Below are 20,747 nucleotides of genomic sequence, written 5' to 3'. Positions count from 1 at the left end.
AGCCTTAGACCAACTTAGTCACAAGTGTGAATGGTAACGAAGTGAGAGCGTGAGAGGGAGCTTTCCTGGCTCTGAAAAGCAGTTATTTCCCAGGGACACTTGAGCTCCAACTTCTCATCAAGAAAGGATGGGTTTTGCAGGCATATTCCAAAGACATTTTATAGCTTCTTTATTACATGTTTTGCTTAGTTAAATATTAAATACCCTAACTCAGGAAATTCATACTTTGAGGATGTCATTAAAAAAAAAAAAAAGACCTTTAAGATACTTATCTGCCAAGCAGGCACCTAAACTAACGTGTTATAAATGTGAAATAAGCTGTGAAAGTAGAAATCATAGTATCATAAAAACACTGAAATTAGAAAATGAGATGACGTAACCCCAGTATTTGAAGAGCACAAACTCTAAAGCTGGTTTGCTTGGGTTTAAGTCTACTTAGCAGCTGTATGACCTCTGTGCTTGTTTCTGTGTCTGTAAAATGGGGCTAAGAGCATCTACCTCAGAGTGTTGTACTCAAGTATGTTAAGCACAGTATCTGGAGGTGCTTGAATGCTAGTGGCATTTTAAGGAGGTTGATCGTCTTGGGAAGAGATGGACTCTGGGCATTCAAAGATACATCAGAATTCTTTTTTGTTTTTTTAAATTTTATTGAAGTATAGTTGATTTACAATGTTGTGTTAATTTCTTCTGTATGGCAGTGATTCAGATATACATATATACATTCTTTTTTTAAATATTCTTTTCCATTATGGTTTATCATAAGATACTGAATATAGTTCTTTGTGCTATACAGTAGGACCTTGTTTGTCTATCCATTCCATATATAATAGCTTACATCTGCTTAATCCCAACCTCCCACTCCATCCCTTCCCCAACCCCCTCCGCCTTGGCAACCACAAGTCTGTTCTCTATGTCCATGAGTCTGTTTCTGTTTCATAGATAGGTTCATTTGTGTCATATTTTAGATTCCACATATAAGTGATATCATATGGTATTTGTCTTTCTGACTTCACTTAGTATGATAATCTCTAGTTGCATCCATGTTGCTGCAAATGGCAGTATTTCGTTCTTTATGGCCGAGTAGTATTCCATTGTATATACGTACCACATCTTCTTTATCCACTCATCTGTCTATGAACATTTAGGTTGTTTCCACAGTGCTGCTATGAACATATGGGTGCATGTATCTTTTTGAATTATGGTTTTCTCTGGATATATGCACAGGAGTGGGATTGCTGGATCATATGGCAACTCTAGTTTCCTAAGGAACTTCCATACTGTTTTCCATAGTGGCTGCACCAATTTATATTCCCACCAACAGTGTAGAAGGGTTCCCTTTTCTCCACACCCTCTCCAGCATTTGTTATTTGTAGAGTTTTTAATGATGGCCATTCTGACTGGTGTGAGGTGGTACTTCATTATAGTTTTGATTTGCATTTCTCTAATAACTAGCAGTGTTGAGCATCTTTTCATGTGCCTATTGGCCATCTGTATATCTTCTTTGGAGGAATGTCTATTAAGGTCTTCTGCCCATTTTTTGATTGGGCTGTTTTTTTGTTGAGTTGTAGGAGGTGTTTGTATATTTTGGAAATTAAGCCCTTGTTGGTCACATCATTTGCAAATATTTTCTCCCGTTCTGTAGGTTGTCTTTTTCTTTTTTTTAATGGTTTCCGTTGCTGTGCAAAAGCTCGTAAGTTTGATTAGGTCCCATTTGTTTATTTTTGCTTTTAGTTCTATTGCCTTGGGAGACTGACCTAAGAAAACATTGGTACGATTTATGTCAGAGAATGTTTTGCTTATGTTCTCTCTCTTCTAGGAGTTCTACGGTTTCATGTCTTATGTTTAAGTCTTTAAGCCACTTAGAGTTTATTTTTATATATGGTGAGAGGGTGTGTTACAACTTACTTGATTTGCATGTGGCTGTCCAACTTTCCCAACACCACTTGCTGAAGAGACTGTCTTTTTCCCATTGTACCTTCTTGCCTCCTTTGTCGAAGATTAATTGACCGTAGATGTGTGGGTTTATTTCTGGGCTCTTTATTCTGTTCCATTGATGCATATATCTGTTTTTGTGCCAATCCATGCTGTTTTTTTTTTTGTTTTTTTTTTTGTTTTTTTTTTTTTGCGGTGTGTGGGCCTCTCACTGTTGTGGCCTCTCCCGTTGTGGAGCACAGGCTCCGGATGCGCAGGCTCAGCGGCCATGGCTCACAGGCCCAGCCGCTCCACGGCATGTGGGATCCTCCCGGACCGGGGCACGAACCTGTGTTCCCTGCATCGGCAGGCGGACTCTCAACCACTGCGCCACCAGGGAAGCCCCATGCTGTTTTGATTACTGTAGCTTTGTAGTATTTTCTGAAGTGTTAGACATAGCTCTTGCCCATCAAAAGAGTTTACCAATTTATAGCTATTGAGTCATATTTGTGAGGTTTTTCTTCTGTTTTTAGGTTTTTGCTTTTTGAGAGAAAGATATTGGAAGTTTAAAGGTTGACAATTAGACTGTCAAACTCCTTAATATTTGTTGAATTGAAGACAAAGATTAAAAACATGGGCCTTTGGGTCAATCAGGGTTCAAATAGTGGGTGGTCTGGTTGACAGCTGTGTGACCTTGGGTGAGGTAGTGAACTGTCCTGCACCTTCTCATTTGCAAAGTGGAGATTTTAGAGTAGAACAGCCTGGTTAGCAGCATAGGTCCCGTACAGTAGACAGGAAAGGGATCAAGATGACCTGGGAGGAGTAAAAGTGAGTTCCTAAATTCAGGAGGAACTGTGAAGACCAGCCAGGCATCAGGAGACAAAACAAGGAGGGAAAGGAGGCAACAACACAGAGTGGCTCCTGTTCTTGTCTTCAAAGGTGAGGGGTTCAGTGAAATTGTTAGGCTCTCCACCAGAGATGTACCATGCATGCTCTGCTCCTGAACCCGGACTGTATCCCCACTTGCCAATGAAAGTGCCCAGAAAACCACCTGTACTAGAGGTAGGGCCAGCCCAGGTCTGCCCAGCTCCACTCAGGTCTGGGGGAGTTGAGAAGGAGTCACAAGTGAGAGGATTTGGATTGTGCACATGCCCTGCTCTGCAGCGAGCTGTTGGAGACTCTAAGTTCTGTGGCTGCGCAGCCATGTTGTCTCTCACTTGTTCTTGTGAGCATCTCTGCCTGGAAGGAGCCATGGCTGAGAGGGAGCTCTCAGCCCTGGGCAAGCTGCTCTGTGCAGAGACTGTCTCCAGCAAGAAGCTCCCAACCCCCCTTGCACCTGAGGTCATGTGACTAAGTTCTGGCCAGCAGAATATGAGTGGACGTGGTGTGTGCGCTTTGGAGGGAACATCCTTTAAAAAGGAAACTGCACTCCTCACCCCTTTCTGCCTTCATGGGGTGGACGGTAATAATGGTGATGGGTCATGTGTGATCAGGTGGGTGTGGGTGATCTGCACCCCTGCTGGTGGGGGAGCAAGCTCATAGGAAAAGCTCAGCTTTGCCCTCTCCATGGGTGAGTCTCGCTTGCCTGAGCACTGTGGAGAGATGGCCCTTCGCATAACGTTTTCAGAAAACCAGGTGCTCGGGCTTCCCTGGTGGCACAGTGGTTAAGAATCCGCCTGCCAATGCAGAGAACACAGGCTCGAGCCCTGGTCGGGGAAGATCCCACATGCCGTGGAGCAACTAAGCCTGTGCGCCACAGCTCCTGAGCCTGCACTCTACAGCCTGTGAGCCACAACTACTGAAGCCCCCATGCCTAGAACCTGTGCTCCGCAACAAGAAAAGCCACTGCAATGAGAAGCCTGCGCACCGCAACCAAGAGTAGCCTCTACTTGCTGCAACTAGAGAAAGCCCGCATGCAGCAACAAAGACCCAACGCAGCCAAAAAAACAAAACAAAACAAAAAAACCCAGGTGCTCTCCCTGCATGCAGCATCCTCCATTTATTAGCACTTACCCACTCTGTGGTCCTTAAAATGTGGCCAGCTTTAAGAAGTCCATGAGGTCAAAACCCTTCTCATGATAACACTAGCATGTTATTTGCCTTTTTGATTCTTCATTGTCAGTAGTTGATGGTGGAATCTTCCAGAGGCTATATGACATGTGATAGAATGTGTGTGTTCATTGGTGTTTTAAAATTTTCTCAGTTGAATTTCTAATATGGTAAATACTGATAGCTATAACCCACAAAAGCAGAATTCTTGGAGGTCTTCAATAATATGGAAGAGTGTAAAGGGTTTGGGAACTGCTGGTCCAGCAAGTTTGAACACCTCTGCCCTAGGGTCCAAGTTCAAGCCTGCTCATGTGGTTCTTGGTTACTTCATTATTTATTTATTTATAGCTCCAAATTATTTTTTTTTAATTTTTAAATTTTATTTTTTTATACAGCAGGTTCTTATTAGTTATCTATTTTATACATGTTAGTGTATACATGTCAATCCCAATCTCCTAATTCATCCAACCACCACCACCCCCACCTGCATTCCCCCCTTGGTGTCCATACATTTGTTCTCTATGTCTGTGCCTCTATTTCTGCCCTGCAAACTGGTTCATCTGTACCATTTTTCTAGATTCCACATATATGCATTAATATACGATATTTTTTTTTCTGACTTACTTCACTTGTATGACAGTCTCTAGGTCCATCCACGTCTCTACAAATGACCCAATTTCGTTCCTTTTTATAGCTGAGTAATATTCCATTGTATATATGTACCACATCTTCTTTATCCATTTGTCTGACAATGGGCATTTAGGTTGCTTCCATGACCTGGCTATTGTAAAGAGTGCTGCAATGAACATTGGGGTGCATGTGTCTTTTTGAATTATGGTTTTCTCTGGGTATATGCCCACTAGTGGGATTGCTGGGTCATATGATAATTCTATTTTTAGTTTTTTAAGGAACCTCCATACTGTTCTTCATAGTGGCTGTATCAATTTACATTCCCACCAACAGTGAAAGAGGGTTCCCTTTTCTCCACACCCTCTCCAGCATTTGTTGTTTGTACATTTTCTGATGATGCCCATTCTAACTGGTGTGAGGTGATACCTCATTGTACTTTTGATTTGCATTTCTCTAACAATTAGTGATGTTGAGCAGCTTTTCATGTGCTTCTTGGCCATCTGTATGTCTTCTTTGGAGAAATGTCTATTTAGGTCTTCTGCCCATTTTTGCATTGGGTTGTTTTTTTAATATTGAGCTGCATGAGCTGTTTATATATTTTGGAGATTAATCCTTTGTCCGTTGATTTGTTTGCAAATATTTTCTCCCATTCTGAGGGCTGTCTTTTTGTATTGTTTGTAGTTTCCTTAGCTCTTAAGTCTCATTAGGTCCTATTTGTTTATTTTTGTTTTTATTTCCATTACTGTAGGAGGTGGATCAAAAAAGATCTTGCTGTGATTTATGTCAAAGAGTGTTCTTCCTATGTTTTCCTCTAAGACTTTTATAGTGTCTGGTCCTACATTTAGGTCTCTAATCCATTTTGAGTTTATTTTTGTGTATGGTGTTAGGGAGTGTTATAATTTTATTCTTTTACAGTAGCTGTCCAGTTTTCCCAGCACCACTTATTGAAGAGACTGTCTTTTCTCCATTGTATATCCTTGCCTCCTTTGTCATAGATTAGTTGACCATAGGTGTGTGGGTTTATCTCTGGGCTTTCTATCCTGTTCCATTGATCTATATTTGTTTTTGTGCCAGCACCATATTGTCTTGATTACTGTAGCTTTGTAGTATAGTCTGAAGTCAGGGAGTCTGATTCCTCCAGCTCTGTTTTTTTCCCTGAAGACTGCTTTGGCTATTCGGGGTCTTTTGTGTCTCCATACAAGTTTTAAGATTTTTTGTTCTAAAAAAGGCCATTGGTAATTTGATAGGGATTGCATTGAATCTGTAGATTGCTTTGGGTAGTATAGTCATTTTCACAATATTGAGTCTTCCAATCTAAGAACATGGTTTATCTCTCCATCTGTTTATATCTTTAGTTTCTTTCATCAGTATCTTATAGTTTTCTGCATACAGGTCTTTTGTCTCCTTAGGTAGGTTTATTCCTAGGTATTTTATTCTTTTTGTTGCAGTGGTAAATGGGTGTGTTTCCTTAATTTCTCTTTCAGATTTTTCATCATTAGTGTATAGGAATTCAAGAGATTTCTGTGCATTAATTTTGTATCCTGCAACTTTACAAGATTCATTGCTTAGCTCTAGTAGTTTTCTGGTGGCATCTTTAGGGTTCTGTATGTATAGTATCACGTCATCTGCAAACAGTGACAGCTTTACTTCTTCTTTTCCGATTTGGATTCCTTTTATTTCTTTTTCTTCTCTGATTGCCGTGGCTAGGACTTCCAAAACTATGTTGAATAACAGTAGTGAGAGTGGACATCCTTGTCTTGTTCCTGATCTTAGAGGAAATGCTTTCAGTTTTTCACCATTGAGAATGATGTTTGCTGTAGGTTTGTCATATATGGCCTTTATTATGTTGAGGTAGGTTCCCTCTATGCCCACTTTCAGGAGAGTTTTTATCATAAATGGGTGTTGAATTTTGTTAAAAGCTTTTTTTGCATCTATTGAGATGATCATATGGTTTTTATCCTTTAATTTGCTAATATGGTGTATCACATTGATTGATTTGCATATGTTGAAGAATCATTGCACGCCTGGGATAAATCCCACTTGATCATGGTGTATAATCTTTTTAATGTGTTGTTGGCTTCTGTTTGCTAGTATTTTGTTGAGGATTTGTGCATCTATATTCATCAGTGATATTGGTCTGTAATTTTCTTTTTTTGTAGTATCTTTGTCTGGTTTTGGTATCAGGGTCATGGTGGCCTCATAGAATGAGTTTGGGAGTGTTCCTTCCTCTGCAATTTTTTGGAAGAGTTTGAGAAGGATGGGTGTTGGCTCTTCTCTAAATGTTTGATAGAATTCACCTGTGAAGCCATCTGGTCCTGGGCTTTTGTTTGTTGGAAGATTTTTAATCACAGTTTCAATCTCATTACTTGTGATTTGTCTGTTCATATTTTCTATTTCTTCCTGGTTCAGTCTTGGAAGGTTATACCTTTCTAAGAATTTGTCCATTTCTTCCAGGTTGTTCATTTTATTGGCATAGAGTTGCTTGTAGTAGTCTCTTAGGATGCTTTGTATTTCTGTGGTGTCTGTTGTAACTTCTCCTTTTTCATTTCTAATTTTATTGATTTGAGTCCTCTCCCTCTTTTTCTTGATGAGTCTGGCTAATGGTTTTGTTTATCTTCTCAGAGAACCAGCTTTTAGTTTTATTGGTCTTTGCTATTGTTTTCTTTGTTTCTATTTCATTTATTTCTGCTCTCATCTTTCTGATTTCTTTCCTTCTATTAACTTTGGGGTTTGTTTGTTCTTCTTTCTCTAGTTCCTTTAGGTGTAATGTTAGATTGTTTATTTGATATTTTTCTTCTTTCTTGAGGTAGGCTTGTATTGCTATAAACTTCACATAGGTTTTGGATCGTTGTGTTTTCATTGTCAACTGTCTCTAGGTATTTAATTTCCTCTTTGATTTCTTCAATGATCTCTTGGAGTTTTAGTAACATACTGTTTAGCCTCCATGTGTTTGTGATTTTTACGTTTGTTTCCCTGTAATTGATTTCTAATCTCATAGTATTGTGGTCAGAAAAGATGCTTGATATGATTTCAATTTTCTTAAATTTACTGAGGCTTGATTTGTGACCCAAGATGTGATCTATCCTGGAGAATGTTCCGTGCGCACTTGAGAAGAAAATGTAATCTGCTGTTTCTGATGGAATGTCCTATAAATATCAATTAAATCTATCTGGTCTATTGTGTCATTTAAAGCTTGTGTTTCCTTATTAATTTTCTGTTTGGATGATCTGTCCATTGGTGTGAGGTGTAAAAGTCCCCCACTATTATTGTGTTACTGTCGATTTCCTCTTTTATAGCTGTTAGCAGTTGCCTTATGCATTGAGGTGGTCCTATGTTGGGTGCATATATATTAATAATTGTTATATATTTTTCTTGGATTGATCCCTTGATCATTTTGTAGTGTCCTTCCTTGTCTCTTGTAACATTCTTTATTTTAAAGTCTATTTTATCTAATATGAGTATTGCTACTCCAGCTTTCTTTTGATTTCCATTTGCATGGAGTATCTTTTTCCATCCCCTCACTTTCAGTCTGTATGTGTCCCTAGGTCTGAAGTGGGTCTCTTGTAGACAGCATATATATGGGTCTTGTTTTTATATCCATTCAGCAAGCCTGTGTCTTTTGGTTGGAGCATTTAATCCATTCACGTTTAAGGCAATTATTGATATGTATGTTCCTATGACCATTTTCTTAATTGTTATGGGTTTGTTTTTGTAGGTCCTTTTCTTCTATTGTGTTTCCCAGTTAGAGAAGTTCCTTTAGCATTTGTTGTAGAGCTGGTTTGGTGGTGCTGAATTCTCTTAGCTTTTGCTTGTCTGTAAAGCTTCTGGTTTCTGCATCGAATCTGAATGAGATCCTTGCTGGGTAGAGTAACCTTGGTTGTAGGTCCTTCCCTTTCTTCACTTTAAGTATATCATGCCACTCCCTTCTGGCTTGTAGAGTTTTTGCTGAGAAATCAGCTGTTAACCTTATGGGAGTTCCCTTTTATGTTATTTGTCATTTTTCCCTTGCTGCTTTCAACAAGTTTTCTTTGTCTTTAGTTTTTGCAAATTTGATTACTATGTGTCTCGGCACGTTTCTCCTTGGGTTTATCCTGTATGGGACTCTCTGCACTTCCTGGACTTGGGTGGCTATTTCCTTTCCCAAGTTAGGGAAGTTTTCGACAATAATCTCTTCAAATATTTTCTCGGGTCCTTTCTCTCTCTCTTCTCCTTCTGGGACCCTTGTAATGCGAATGTTATTGTGTTTAATGTTGTCCTAGAGGTGTCTTTGGCTGTCTTCATTTCTTTTCATTCTTTTTTCTTTAGTCTGTTCTGCAGCAGTGAATTCCACCATTCTGTCTTCCAGGTCACTTATCCATTCTTCTGCTTCAGTTTTTCTGCTATTGATTCCTTCTAGTGTATTTTTCATTTCAGTTATTGTATTGTTCATCTCTGTTTGTTTGTTCTTTAATTCTTGTAGGCCTTTGTTAAACATTTCTTGCATCTTCTTGATCTTTGCCTCCATTCTTTTCCCGAGGTTCTGGATCATCTTCACTATCATTATTCTGAATTTTTTTTCTGGAAGGTTGCCTATCTCCACTTCATGTAGTTGTTTTTCTGGGGTTTTATCTTGTTCCTTCATCTGGTACATAGCACTCTGCCTTTTCATCTTGTCTGTCTTTCTGTGAATGTGGTTTTTGTTCTACAGGCTGCTAGTATTGTAGGGTCTCCTGCAGAGGCAGGGGGTGGCTGTGTCTCACTGTGAGGACAAGGACACTGGCAGCAGAAGTTCTGGGAAGTACTCCTTGGCGTGAGCCCTCCCAGAGTCCACCAGTAGCCCCACCAAAGAGCCCAGGTAGGCTCCAATGTTGGGTCAACTCAGGCCAAACAACCAACTCTTGGTTACGTCTTTAAACCATCAGCTGAAGGAATGTGTCACATTTTTACAATGCAGTTTCTACTGCTATACATGTGTGTTGTGTGCACACACATGCCCCTTCTCCTAAACAGGATGGCAAGTTCTAGAAGGCTGGGATGGTCCTTGATCCTCTTTATGTTGCCCCTGGTTAAGTGATTCTTGAACTAATTTCATGTCTGTTTAACTGAACAGTGAACAAAAAGGCAGGCCTGGCTGGATCCAGAAATGAGAGGAAACCAATGTTTAAGTCTTCTTCACCTATAAACATCAATTCAGTCACCTATTCGGGCAACATCTGTTAAGCACTTACTTGAGCACAGCCCTGGACCAGCCATGTAGGAGCTGGGACAGGGGCTCATGGTAACACAGGAATGCGGTTTGGGCGGTCCTGCCCTTGAGAAAGCAGCCTGCACCTTGAGTCTGCTCAGGGGGAGTCCATGATGCTCCTCAGTTGAATTCTGGTTCTGTCTCCTTCCTCCAACTCTCAGTGAGCTCAGGAATGTGAAATTGAAAGTCCCTTGTAAAATATAGAGACTGTTAGTGTCCATAGAATTACCTTTCCTTGTGTCATCACATTATGGCTTTATTTTCCTCTCTCTTAGGTGGTCACAAAATGGAACTGAAATATACTTTAAAATTTGTTTATCGTTAGCAAGTGAAGTTTTCTCTCTGTACTTGAAGTAAAACAGAATTATTTACTTTGCCCCAAATTCAGATATATTTTTCCCCTAATATGTAATCCCTGATAATTTTTTTCCCCATGGACTTGGGGATCCTGAAATGGCAAGAGGTGTGTGTGGTCAAATCCTACTTTCCCAGGAGCTTAAGAATGGCTGAGGGCAACTGGGAGAAGGAGAGATTAAGAAGTGATGGTACCCCTATGACCGTTTCCTTATTGATGGATACGACAATGTTTCTAACTTTTCACTACTACTGCAATACACACTGCCTTGGTGTGCTAGGGCTGCCTTAATTAAGTACTGCAGACTGGGGGGCTTACCAGCAGAAACTTACTGCCTTACCATTGCAGAGGGTGGAAGTCCAACATGCAGGTGTTGGCAGGAACGGTTTCCTCTGAGGGCTTTGAGGATCTGTTCCAAGCCCCCTCCCTTGGCTTGCAGGTGGCTGACTCTTCACCTCATCTTCTCCTTCTCTGTGTGTTGATTGATCTGTGTCCAAATCTCTTTTTATCAGGATACCAGTTGTACTGGATTAGGGCCCTCAGTAATGACCCCATTTTAACTTGATTACCTCTGTAAAGACCCTATTTCCAAGTAAGGTGCCAGGGGTTCGGACTTCAACATACCTTCTCTTGTGGCAGTGGACACGATCCAAGCCAGACAGACGTCATGAAAGAACAAGGTGGTTCACTGATTCCTTTATTTTATTTAGGAGGTAGGGGGAGCAGACATGGGGTTGGGGGCCAGCAGAGGAAAATTACCTACAGGAGAGGGTTGGGAAGGGTTTGCAGGGATTGAGCTAGAAAGCAGTAACACTGATTCTATAGTTGAAAAGGAGTAGTGCACAACTGTAAGTACCTGGTGTGAGTTTTGTAATAAAACCTATCTTATGAATAAGTACAGTGGAATACTACTTAGTACATTCATACATGTTTCTATCATCTTGAGATTTTTTTATATATACAGTATATGATCTGTTTTTATAAATGTACAGCTCGAAAAAAAGAGATCCTTCTTGTAATAGGTACAGCATTAAACACAAAAACCAACATGGGCCAGCCACATTCCAACTGAAGACCCAGACCCAGAGAAAGCCTGGCCGACAGCCCAGCCTCAGCCCCTGCGGCCCAGCAAAGTGTAAACCAGCACCCACTGCACCTGCGGGCTCAGCGGGCCCTTGACATTTGCACGGGAAGTGCCTGCTCACGCCAAGCCCCACCTGCAGAGAGTGGGTCTTCCCTGAGGGAAGGTGGCCGAGGAATGTGTACGTCAGGTAATGAAAAGAGGGATGAAAGAAATGTGCTCTTCAACTAAAGGCACTTGTCAGTGGCCGCCTACAGCCATTCCCTGGGCCTGGTGAGTGAGCAGGTGCTATTTTGTTAGAGTCAGCAAGGTCTGAGTGGACCTTACCTGTCCTCTCACCAGGTTTAAATAGAATAAATAAATCTGAGTGGGTGCTTGGTTTGCCCTCCGGGGTTCCTATGAATAGGCTACCTTTTAGGATCATTTATGGAGTGACACTCCCTGTCCCCAGCCCAGCTTTTGGAAGTCCTCCATGGGCAAGATGCCAGAATAGCTCCAGGCCTTGCAGAAGCAATTGCTCACTATGGATCAGAAGGAGAGCCCCCAAATGTCCCCTCCCCTGTCTGTGCCTGAAGTTCCTTCGTCCTGTGCATCAGAGTCTGTGCGCCTCAGATCTTGGTCACGTAGTTGTTGGGGAACAGGCCCTGCTTGCCTCGTAGCCGCCCGGTCCACCAGCCAGAAGGATCTGCAGGGACACAGATGGTGGAGGTGACGGTGAGCAAGGCTTTCTGCCCAGGCCAGATGCACTCTGCTCATGTGGGTGCATCCCACGGGCAAAGGGCTCCATCCATGTTCTTTCCCTTCTTAATTTTAATGAAAATTAGACATGCAAATGTGCCACTCAGGCCCCGTTCCAGCAGAACCCGCTGCCCAGATGTGAGGTTTTGCTGCCAGTCTCCAGCTCTCGGCCCTGTGGGATCTGCCCTGCCTTTGAGACATTGCTTCTCTCGGGGCCTAAGCCTTCCAGCCTCCCCTGTGAGCAGTCCCGGCTCTGGAGCAGCTGCTGGGCCGGCAGACTGTGAGGTCGCCTTGTGGTCAGATGGCTCTAATCCTGCTTCCCCCCTTTTCTTTGACAGTGGCTATTCCCCCACTGCATCTTTCACACTCCTCACTCCACCTCACAGCCTTTCTGGAAGAACTGATCTGCAACACTTCACCGTAATTACTTCCCAGCTTAATCCCAGTCCCTTCAGCAGAAATTTGGTATATATTTTTCTGTGATTATAAACACACACATTCATTTTAAACAGGCCATTCTGCATCTTGCTTTTCAATACTCAATAATCTTTCCATGAATCTCATTTTTTAAACAGCTGCATTGCATACCAAATTTTATATAACATTCCCTTATTGATGGACATTTGTTCCCCAATTTTTCATTGTTAATGCAATAAATGTCCACACATATATCTTTATGCCCACGTGCAAGCAGTTCTATAGGATAGATTCTTGGATCAAAGAATATGCACCTTCTAGTATCCTTTGTAAGAAAATCTAATTTATTTTTTGTAATAGGTAATACTTTCATGTGTACTTGCAAAAGTACAAAACGATAAACAGTGAAAACAGCTACCCAGATCCCTTCTTTGAGGGCAAGCAGTATTACCTATTTCTTGCACTTTCTTCCAGAGATATTTCATGTCTATAAAGGCATTTATTCAAACAAACAAAAAAACCCTCTTTTGTACACAAGTGATAGCATACTACATGTTCTGTACTTTTTAAACCTTAATAATACATACTACAGATCATTTCATATCTGTATATAAAGAGCTTCTGTATTCTATAGCTGCTTATATTCCACTGTTCATATTATTTGCCTATTTTTCTATTGGTTGCTGGTCTCTTATCTTGTTGATTAGGAGTTCTTTATATACTAGTGAATCTGTCATATGAGTTACAAATATCCCTCTTCCAATTCTTATTAAATTTTTATATTTTAATATTTGAGCAGTTGAATCAGATGATGATTTTACAGCTTCTTAGTTTTCTATCACTTTTAGAAATCCTTTCCCACACTGACAGTATTAAAAAAGAAAACTCTTCTATACTTACTTCTAGGACTTTTATGTTTCTTTTATACATGTAAATATTAATTTATTTGGGACTTATCTTGGGGGAAGGGGTTAATATATAAATCCAAAGTAATCATTTTGATATGGGGATTTTACAATTTTGATAAATACTGTTAAATTTCCTTCCTAAAAGTCTATTCCAGCAGTAAATAGTGAAAGGAGGTACCTATTTCCCTGACTAACCAAAGATATTACACTCCACACTTTATTCGCAATGGCAAAATCCAGAAAGTTCTGAAAATTAAGTTTTCTGTAACTCATTTCATGGGAAAACTTGACCTGAACTGACATGGGCTTGTTTATGATGTCTCTTTCCACTGCATGTGAATGCTCTTAGGTTCCACAGCAGAAATACTGAGGCTGATCTAAGCTGTTTCCCTGGGACCCTCAAGGGGTGTTACATACTATAAAAAAGCTCCCATCTCTGATTTCTGAAACTCAGTTAGCTTGAAGGATTTGGATTAGGGAATGTGAACTCTCACTTTTTTTTTTTTTTTTTTTTTTGGCCTCATCCCGCAGCTTGCGGGACCTTAGTTCCCAGACCAGGGATTGAACCTGGGGCCCGGGCAGTGAAAGCACTGACTCCTAACCACTGGACCGCCAGGGAAGTCCCTCTCATATTTTAATCTTTGCTGATATCACAGGTGAAATGCTTTGCTTTGCACTTCCCTGATGGTTAAGGAGGCTCTGCTGTGCACTGATTGCCTCAATAGCCTTTGTCCACTTTTGGGCTGGATTATTTGTATTATTTACATGGAAGAGCTATTTATATATGTAAAACATTTTTGCCTAGTCTGTTTTCCATAATTTAACTTTGTTCCCAGTGCTATTCACCATATAGGTTTTAATTTAGCCTTCTTATGAGGTTAAATCCCATATGGTTTTTGAGTTTGACATCTTCCATAGGAAGACTTTTCCCACCCAAAGATTAATATAATATTCTAGGTTTCCTTCTAAGACTTTTGTAATTTAATTATATAGTTTTAGATCTTTAATTTATCTGATATTTATTTTGTGTATGAGGCAGAGATCAAACTATTTTCTTTTCAAAATGGAAAGTAACTGTCTACCCTTTCCCGATTTCAAATGCCACATTTATCATCTATTAAATACCTATGCACACAGGGTCTGCTTCTGAATGCTATTCTATCCTTTGTATCTATATGTCAATTCCTGCACTCACACCACACTGTTTAAATTACAGCAGTAATTTATAGCATGTTTTGGTAACTTTTAGGACTCTACATTTTACACAAGTATATGTTTTAATTATATCCAGTACATGTTATTTCTAGAAAATTCTGAAAATATTGAGAAGTGAAAAGAAAGTAATACTTAAAGTTTAACACTTAAGGAGACCACTTTAACATTTTCTATTTTTAAAAATGTTTTAGAAAACATTTTTCTACTCCATGTGTTTTATATTTTTACAAAAATGAGACTGTAGTCCACAGTCGCTAACCTAACTTTTTCCTTTTCTCCATGAACATTTTTCCATTTCAATTATGTATTACTTTTGCATCATTATCTTTAACATAAAAATTTTTGCATCAAAGTTTACTGAATGGATATAGCAAAGCTTATTAAACTAATCCCCATCACTGGATATTAGGTCATTTCCCATATTTTTGCTAAACAAAGCTGGTGATAAAAATCCTGTTTGTATTACTAAGAGTTTATTTCAGTACTTTTTTTATTCCAACTTTTGAAGAAGGATACTAAATGACTTAAAATATTAACACCTGTAGAAAACCAGATGGCTAAAGGAGATAAAAAGAGCACCCAGAGAACGTTTAGAAGGAGGTTGGTCTGGGACCTGGAATTCTCCTGGGAGTGAGCCCAGGTGATTCCTAGAACTGCCCTTGGCTACCTCTTCCCAAAAGCTAGCCCTGCCATGGACCACTGTCCACTCAGGTTGTCCTTGCTCTGCTCATACACCTTGGATGGCTCTACTCTGTCTTGAAAACTTGCCTTGAGCCTGACACCCAGGGCCTCTAGGACCAGGCCACTCTGGCTTCCTCTCATCCCCCATGACCTCTCCTCAGGGGTTCTGCACCTGGGTTGAGTGTTGGCTCATTTTCCTAAAAGGACCCACTCTTTCTGGCCTCCATGGCTCCTCTCTCTGTCAGTCTTCCCATCCCTCACCGCAAATGCCATTTCATTCATGAGGCTTGTTCTAACATCCTAAGTTAAGAGTTATCTTTGTTTTTTATGCTTCCATAAGGAATAATGTTTGATTATATGTATATTATATTCTAACTTATCGTCTTTACCAAATTAATAAAGTATTCAGCCAAGACAACAGACCACTTTTATAATAGATGTTACAAGTTGTCTCCCTGGCTTCCATTCCATCTACCTTCATTAGGAGGAGGCCATGAAATCTGGGTGGGAGAGGCCTAACTCTCATTACCTCGGACAGTCCCTGCCAGGTCTAACCCACTTGGGGTACAGCCTTTGCCCTGCTACAGAGATTGATTCAGGAATGGGCACATGACTAATTTGGTCCAATCTGAGGGAAAGCGGGGACTTTTGTCCAATGGCTAAGAGAAGTTTCAGAGGTAAAGTGGATTTCAGAGATGGTTTGATCCGTTGGCCTGGAACTGATGCAGCCTTTTTGCTACCATGAGGAAAAACAGCCTGAGGAGGGAACAGATACAAAGAAGAGGGCAGAGCTGAAAGAAGTATTTTTTTTAAATGAAGCTGGAGTCTTGATCAGCCTGAAACCTGACCTACCTCTGCAAGTTTCAGTGAGAGGAGCCCATAAATTCCTTGCACATTTATACTAGTTTTTATAGCAATATAACCATATGCTTTTTGGAGGCTGTCCCAGCCAGCCATGCACTTACCTTCTTTGATAATATCGATAACGTCATTGGCATTGAAGCTGAGTTCGTCTGTGTCCTGAGCATCATAGGCATACAGAGCCTTGCACTGTGGCACCTGAGGCTTGGGCTTGGGCTGGGGCTTGGGTCTGCCCCCTGCTGGGGGAGGCCGGCTGGTGGTTTGTCTCCGGACCCTGTGGAAAGAGTGGAGGCAGGTGAGAAGGGACCCAACAGGAGGCAGCAGCGCCACACGGTAGTTCGGAGCATGGGGCCAGCACTGGCCAGCTCACGTTCAAGTCCAGCCCTACCCTTAGAAGGACATGTCGCTTCCTAAACTTCCTCGGAGAGTAAAACACCCTCCCTGACAAGGTCATTGCAAAAGCACGTAGCTAGCTCTTCATAAACATTAGCCTCTGGTGCTGTGTTCCCAGCATAGAAGGAAATGTGAGCAAGACACATATTCCTACCAAAGTTTATAAAACATATTTATACATCTAAATGATAATAAAATAAATAGTCATGTATCTATCCCCCTTCCTCAACCTTTGAAACAGAACTTTGCCATAGAAGCCTGCAGGTGCCTCTCCTCAACTGAAATCCCTCCCAGAATGAACCCCTAGCTTGCATTTTGTATTAATAATTCTGCTTTGCTTTGTAGTTTTACCATGCACATAAGTATCCCTAAACGATACTTATAGTTTGTCTGTTTTTTAACTATATGAAATGAATCACATGCCACTATCACTTGCTCCATTTTTTTTTCCCAGCCGCACTGTGTGGCTTTTGGGATCTTAGTTCCCTGACCAGGGATTGAACATGGGCCACGGCACTGAAAGCACCGAGTCCTAACCACTGGACTGCCAGGGAATCCCCTCATTGGCTCCATTTTTGAGATGAACACTGTTGATGCATGTAGTTTGATTCATTCATTCTCATTGCTTTATACTTACTATTCCATTGCATGAATATGGCACAATTTACTTATCCAGTACATTGTTGATGGTCATTTGGGATGATTCCAATTTCATTATAAAAAAGTGCTGCTATGAATGTTCTTGTGCAAAAGTTTATCCAAAGTAATTTCTCAACATCAGCACTACGGACACTTTGCTGCGGAGGCTGTTCTGTGCACTGTAGGGTGTTGAGCAGCATCTCTCGCCTTTACCCCTGGGATGCCAGTAGCACCTCCCCTCCCTGGTCATGATCATCAAAAATATCTCCAGCTTGAGACCCTAATCTAGGCCTTCTAGCTTTAAATGTATTCTTTCTACAACCTGTGTAGCCTCCAGTCACCATTCATACATTGTCTCAAAGGCATGTAACTCTAGGTTGGTCCTAGTCAGTGAGATATTTAAACATATCTGGAACAACCATTTATTAAATATGTTCATGAAAAGCATTTAGAGAATGCAGTTAGGAAATAGAAATATAGCAAACAGTCCCCCTCCCCCTTACCTTAAGGACTAACCAAAGTGAAGCCTACATTCATTCACTTACGAAAGAAACTTAAGATTTCTTCTAAGAGGGCCTGGGCTGAACTCAACATTGTGGGGCTGGCTGTTAGGTCTGGCTGGGCCTGTTAACACCTGTGGGAGGTGGGAGGAAACGGGAGGGTATTTCCTGGGGCTTGAGCTCTGGAAGGAAAAAGCACACCCAGTTTTGAGCTGTGCTCTAAAGAGGCCAGAGCCTCATTGTCCTTGCTGAGGTCCTGTGATAATAGATGCTGCTGGCTGCTGATAAGCAAGTCGGATCACTAGGGGGTTGGCTGGGGGTGAGGGGTTACTGTCTGCTAGCTGTCCCCAGCAGGGGTGGGGGGTTCCCTGAGTAGGAGGGAGCAAACCCCAAGGTAACTCAGGCTCCACTGTTCTCAGATCAACCCTGTCCCCACCTTCCCACCCCCACCAGACGCTTTCTTTCATGGAAGAGGAAAAGCATTGTATAGTTCATTAGCATGACATCATTTCCTTTCTAGTCTATTGGAAATCCCCATTCCCTGCTTGGGAAGTGCTTGCTTCTCTGAAAGCTGACTGGACAATTAGGTTTTTAATTAAGCAACCTATATATTAGGGATGTGTCAGCATTTGGTTAATGAGAGCCATTAGCCTGGATACCAGAAGTCATCTGATTTCCCAGTAACAAGGGATGGAGGGGCTGGGGCTGTGGTGTGTGCATTAGAACACCCTGGGAGGGAGGAAGCCTCCACTCTGGCAGTTCCAGGGAACAGGGTTGGGAGGGTACGTGCACATATGCACACGTGTGTGTCCAGGCTTACGTGTGTGCACACACATACACTCACCCAATATTCATAGATGAAGAGTTGGCCTCTCTTATGTCCAGGGGGGAATACAGGTTGATGGGGTGTCTGGAGCCCAAGAGTATTGGGACTTAGGTGCATTCTCTGGGCAGGGGGGCCTCTTAGCATGGAGGCAAAGCTGGATGACCCTCTGAAAAGAAGGGCCATCCTGCCTGCAGCCTTCCCGAGAGTCTCCCTGCTCGCTCCTCTGCCCATCTGCCTCCATCTTTGATGGAGGTCACCCAGTTCCTCCCTCTTCATGTCTTTCCTGCCAGTTGCTTCCTTTCAAGGCTCCCTGAACATCACCCCAGCTCAGCATTTATTAGTTTACCTCACCCTCCACTGAAAATCCTTCTAACAGCTTCTCTCTGCTCTTGGCCTACAAAGTCCCTGTCAGGTGTGGTACTGCTGGCTCCCAGCCTCCCATCCTGCTGCAGGCCACACTGGCATCTTCCTAACTCTCTTCATGGAAGTCTGACCCCTGTCCACATACTCCTAGCCTACATCATACTTGCTGGTGACAAATATACTTTCCCCCTAAGATCAGGAACAAAACACAGGGGTTAGCTCACCACTTCTGTTCAATACCCACTGGAAGCTCTAGCCAGAGCCATTAGTCAAGAATAATAAAAGTCATACAGATTAGAAAAGAAGTGAAAATACCTCTATTTGCAGATGAGATGATCTTGCACATAGAAAATCCTAAGAAATACACTAAAAAAAAAAACTATTAGAATAAAAAGATTCAGCAAGATTACAGAACACAAGATCAATATATAAAAATTGTCTGGGGACTTCCCTGGTGGCACGGTGGTTAAGAATCCTCCTGCCAATGCAGGGGACACGGGTTCGAGCCCTGGTCCGAGAAGATCCCACATGCTGCGGAGAAACTAAGCCTGTGTGCCACAACTACTGAGCCCACAAGCCGCAACCACTGATGTCCACGTGCTCTAGGGCCCGCATGCCACAACTACTGAGCCTGCGTGCTGCAACTACTGAAGCCTGCGCGCCTAGAGCCCATGCTCCGCAACAAAGAGAAGCCAGTGCAATGAGAAGCCCGCGCACCACAACCAAGAGTAGCCTCCACTCGCTGCAACTAGAGAAAGCCCATGTGCAGCAACAAAGACCCAACACAGCCAAAATAGAAATAATAAAAAAATAATCAGCTCTATTTCTATGCACTAGCAATGAACAATTCAGAAATGCAATTGAGAAAACAATTTCATTTACAATACACAGAGAATATAATACTTAGGAGTAAATTTAACAAAAGAAGGATGATCCTATTTATATGAAATGTCCGGAAACGGCTTATCTATACTGACAGAAAGTAGATTAGTGGTTGTGTAGGGCCGGGGGATGGGGGAATGACTGCTAAGGGGAAGAAGGGTTCTTTTGGGGATAATGAAAATCTTCCTAAGTTAGATCATGATGATGGTTGCACAACTCTGTGACTATACTAAAAGCTGTTGAATTGTACTTTTTTTTGGCCGCGCCATGAGGCATGTGGGATCTTAGTTCCCCGACACGGGATCGAACCCGTGCCCCCTGCAGTGGAAGTGCAGAGCCTTAACCACTGGACCATGAGGGAAGTCCCTGTTGAATTGTATTGTACTTTGAATGGGCTGATTTTATGGTATGTAAATTATATCTCAAAAAAGCTGCTTTAAAAAAAAGAGAGTAAATTGCATGGGCCTCTTTGGGCTCTGAAGTGCACTCCTGATACCCAGAGTGAGCTCAGCCAGCTTGTACACAAGCAGCTGCTGAGTGTCCCACCCAGGATACGGGACATAGTGGAGAGGATGGAGGTGAGGAGACCATTTAAACACCTGTGTGAACACAGCCGCTTCATGGCCTTTGATCCTAAGGCATCAGAGCCTACTTCCTCAGTAAAACCAATCAAAAGTAAAACCTCAGGGATTACTGGGGGATTTGGGTTCCCATGTACAGTAAACTCTTGGCAACAGTTGGCTTGATTGTCCCTGGACAACTGCTACCATGCAGTGTAAAGTCATCTGGTCATTTATCCCTTGGCTGAATGGGGCTCACAGCACTCCACAGTTGGGAGAGGGGAGATTCCAGGTAGCTTTGAGATGGGGTGTTGTTTGCTGGGGAGCAGAGTGTGGACTGGGGGACTGTGTTTGATGGGGAATGGACGTGGAGGTGGAGAACAGCTCTGCATTTTGCATCAGGAAAGGGGCTGCTTAGACAATCCCAAAGTAACCACTGTCTGGCTTCTTCCTTTTTAAATGTCCTCTGTAACCAGGAAAGGGTACAACTGCTCCAGTAGGGCAGCACCTTCGC

At 41.9% G+C, this 20,747-nt stretch overlaps 1 protein-coding gene across 2 annotated transcripts in view; it reads right to left on the bottom strand.

Annotated features, from left to right (window-relative positions):
* Positions 1–10,849: 10,849 nt before the first annotated feature.
* MYO1E (myosin IE) overlaps positions 10,850–20,747 on the bottom strand; it is a 208,231-nt gene continuing 198,333 nt past the window's right edge. For both annotated transcript variants that reach the window (XM_060097270.1, XM_060097269.1), the window contains exons 27-28: positions 16,175–16,344; positions 10,850–11,935 (exon numbers count right to left, since the gene is read on the bottom strand). In XM_060097270.1, the coding sequence (XP_059953253.1) occupies positions 11,859–11,935; positions 16,175–16,344 (247 nt within the window). In that variant the 3' untranslated portion in view covers positions 10,850–11,858. The remainder of the gene's footprint in view (positions 11,936–16,174; positions 16,345–20,747) is intronic.

Source organism: Mesoplodon densirostris, chromosome 4, assembly GCF_025265405.1.
Source record: "Mesoplodon densirostris isolate mMesDen1 chromosome 4, mMesDen1 primary haplotype, whole genome shotgun sequence".
Lineage (NCBI taxonomy): Eukaryota > Metazoa > Chordata > Mammalia > Artiodactyla > Ziphiidae > Mesoplodon > Mesoplodon densirostris.
Note: the sequence above shows the minus strand (reverse complement) of the source record. Positions and strands in the feature narration are given on the sequence as shown.